Genomic DNA, 1533 nt, shown 5'->3' on the forward strand with positions numbered 1-1533 from the left:
TAAATGAATGAAAAATGAAAACAAATACTCTCTCTTCGACATTCATAGATAAATGTAGGTATAGTCTTGTTCCATATAGAAAGAGCTCTATACATATTCATGTGGTCATATAAGCCGTCATGCCCGAGAACACAATTCAACCACAGTTAATACAGAGGCACTCATTCCCCGCCATAACGCAGTCTATCCCCGCCTGCCACAAGCTACAGATTTGTTAATTAAAGACCCCCCGCTGGCATGTAATTACCTGCGCCGTTAATTAACCTTGTCTTACCTGATGTCCTCCTTCAGCCGCACCTGTCTTCATCGAGCGTCTGCCTCCTTACTACGGCGCCCTCATGAATGCCGAGGAGGTCTCGCTGTCGTGCCGGGTCGAGTGCTCGCCGCTGTGCGCCATCGAGTGGTTCAAGGAGGACGTTCCGCTGCACAACGACACCTACTACATCATCAGGACGGAGACCATCCCGCCCAATCCCTCGTCGGGGTGAGTGGGGGAGCTGCTCCCTTTCTTTAGGGATGCGGTTGTATATTAATGCGTGTATTATTATACTCATTTTCCTTTGTTATTGTTATGTGAAAAAATGGCCCACTACACTGTTGCCAATCGCCCTCGCCACTTAATGATAATGGCACTTTGACCCTCTGTTTCCCCTCTGCCGCAGTGACCTCGAAAGCGTCCGCTCCTTCCTCACCTGGAGGATGAACAGGTGGCCGGAAGGCGTCCTGGACCGAGAACAAGATAACGCCAACTACACCTGTTCGTCCACGCCCAACGTAGCCGGTCCTGCGGTCTCGTCGCGGACTTATTTCAGAGTGGAATGTGAGTGGCTGTTTACATCATTAGTTTCTTATTTTCGAAGCATTAGGATGTTTCTGGTCGTTTTTACATTATCTACCTATTCTAAGTTTTATGACTCTTTAGGATGTTGTATTATCGATTTTGTACTCGAGTTTAGAAACTTGATGAATTGGTCATCTTGAATAAAAGAATGATTCGAGTGTATGTCAATCTGAAGGGTGTACACGATAGATTTTTTTCTATATAGTATTTATTATCTATTATCTATCGCTAACCCCCATCCTCCCTTCTCTGTCCCACCCCCCATCAGATCCCCCCGAGGAAATCATCGTGTCAGACACGTTCATCCAGGTGGTGGAGGGCGAGGTACCCCCCAAGATCGAGTGTCGAGCGTCGAGCTACCCGGAGGCCACGTACATCTGGTTCCACGGCGAGGAGGCTGTGTCGAGCAACGCCGTCCTCAACACCGACTACCCGATTGAGCGAAACCGAGCCGGCGAGTACATGTGCGTCGCCAGGAACCGTCACGGCGAGATGTCCGCCTCGACCACGTTCGACGTCCTGTGTGAGTTGGCCTCGAGGCTGTTCGGAAGGAGGGGGGGTGTATGGCCTCTCTCTCTCTCTTTCTCTCTCTCTCTCTCTCTCTCTCTCTCTCTCTCTCTCTCTCTCTCTCTCTCTCTCTCTCACTCTCTCTCTCTTTCTCTCTCTCTCTCTCTCTCTCTCTCTCTCTCTCT

General features: G+C 49.7%; 1 protein-coding gene across 1 annotated transcript in view; it reads left to right on the plus strand.

Moving 5' to 3' along the window:
* Nucleotides 1-1364, plus strand: part of nrm (neuromusculin) — a gene marked incomplete at its 3' end in the record, with an annotated part of 27533 nt that extends 26169 nt beyond the window's left edge. The window contains 3 exon segments of the mRNA XM_086538218.1: nucleotides 292-484; nucleotides 663-820; nucleotides 1110-1364. Coding sequence (XP_086394344.1) covers nucleotides 292-484; nucleotides 663-820; nucleotides 1110-1364 — 606 coding nt within the window.
* Nucleotides 1365-1533: the final 169 nt, after the last annotated feature.

The sequence above is a fragment of the Penaeus japonicus genome, unplaced genomic scaffold, assembly GCF_977035675.1.
Source record: "Penaeus japonicus unplaced genomic scaffold, GWHDUDI00000001_assembly GWHDUDI00000007, whole genome shotgun sequence".
NCBI lineage: Eukaryota > Metazoa > Arthropoda > Malacostraca > Decapoda > Penaeidae > Penaeus > Penaeus japonicus.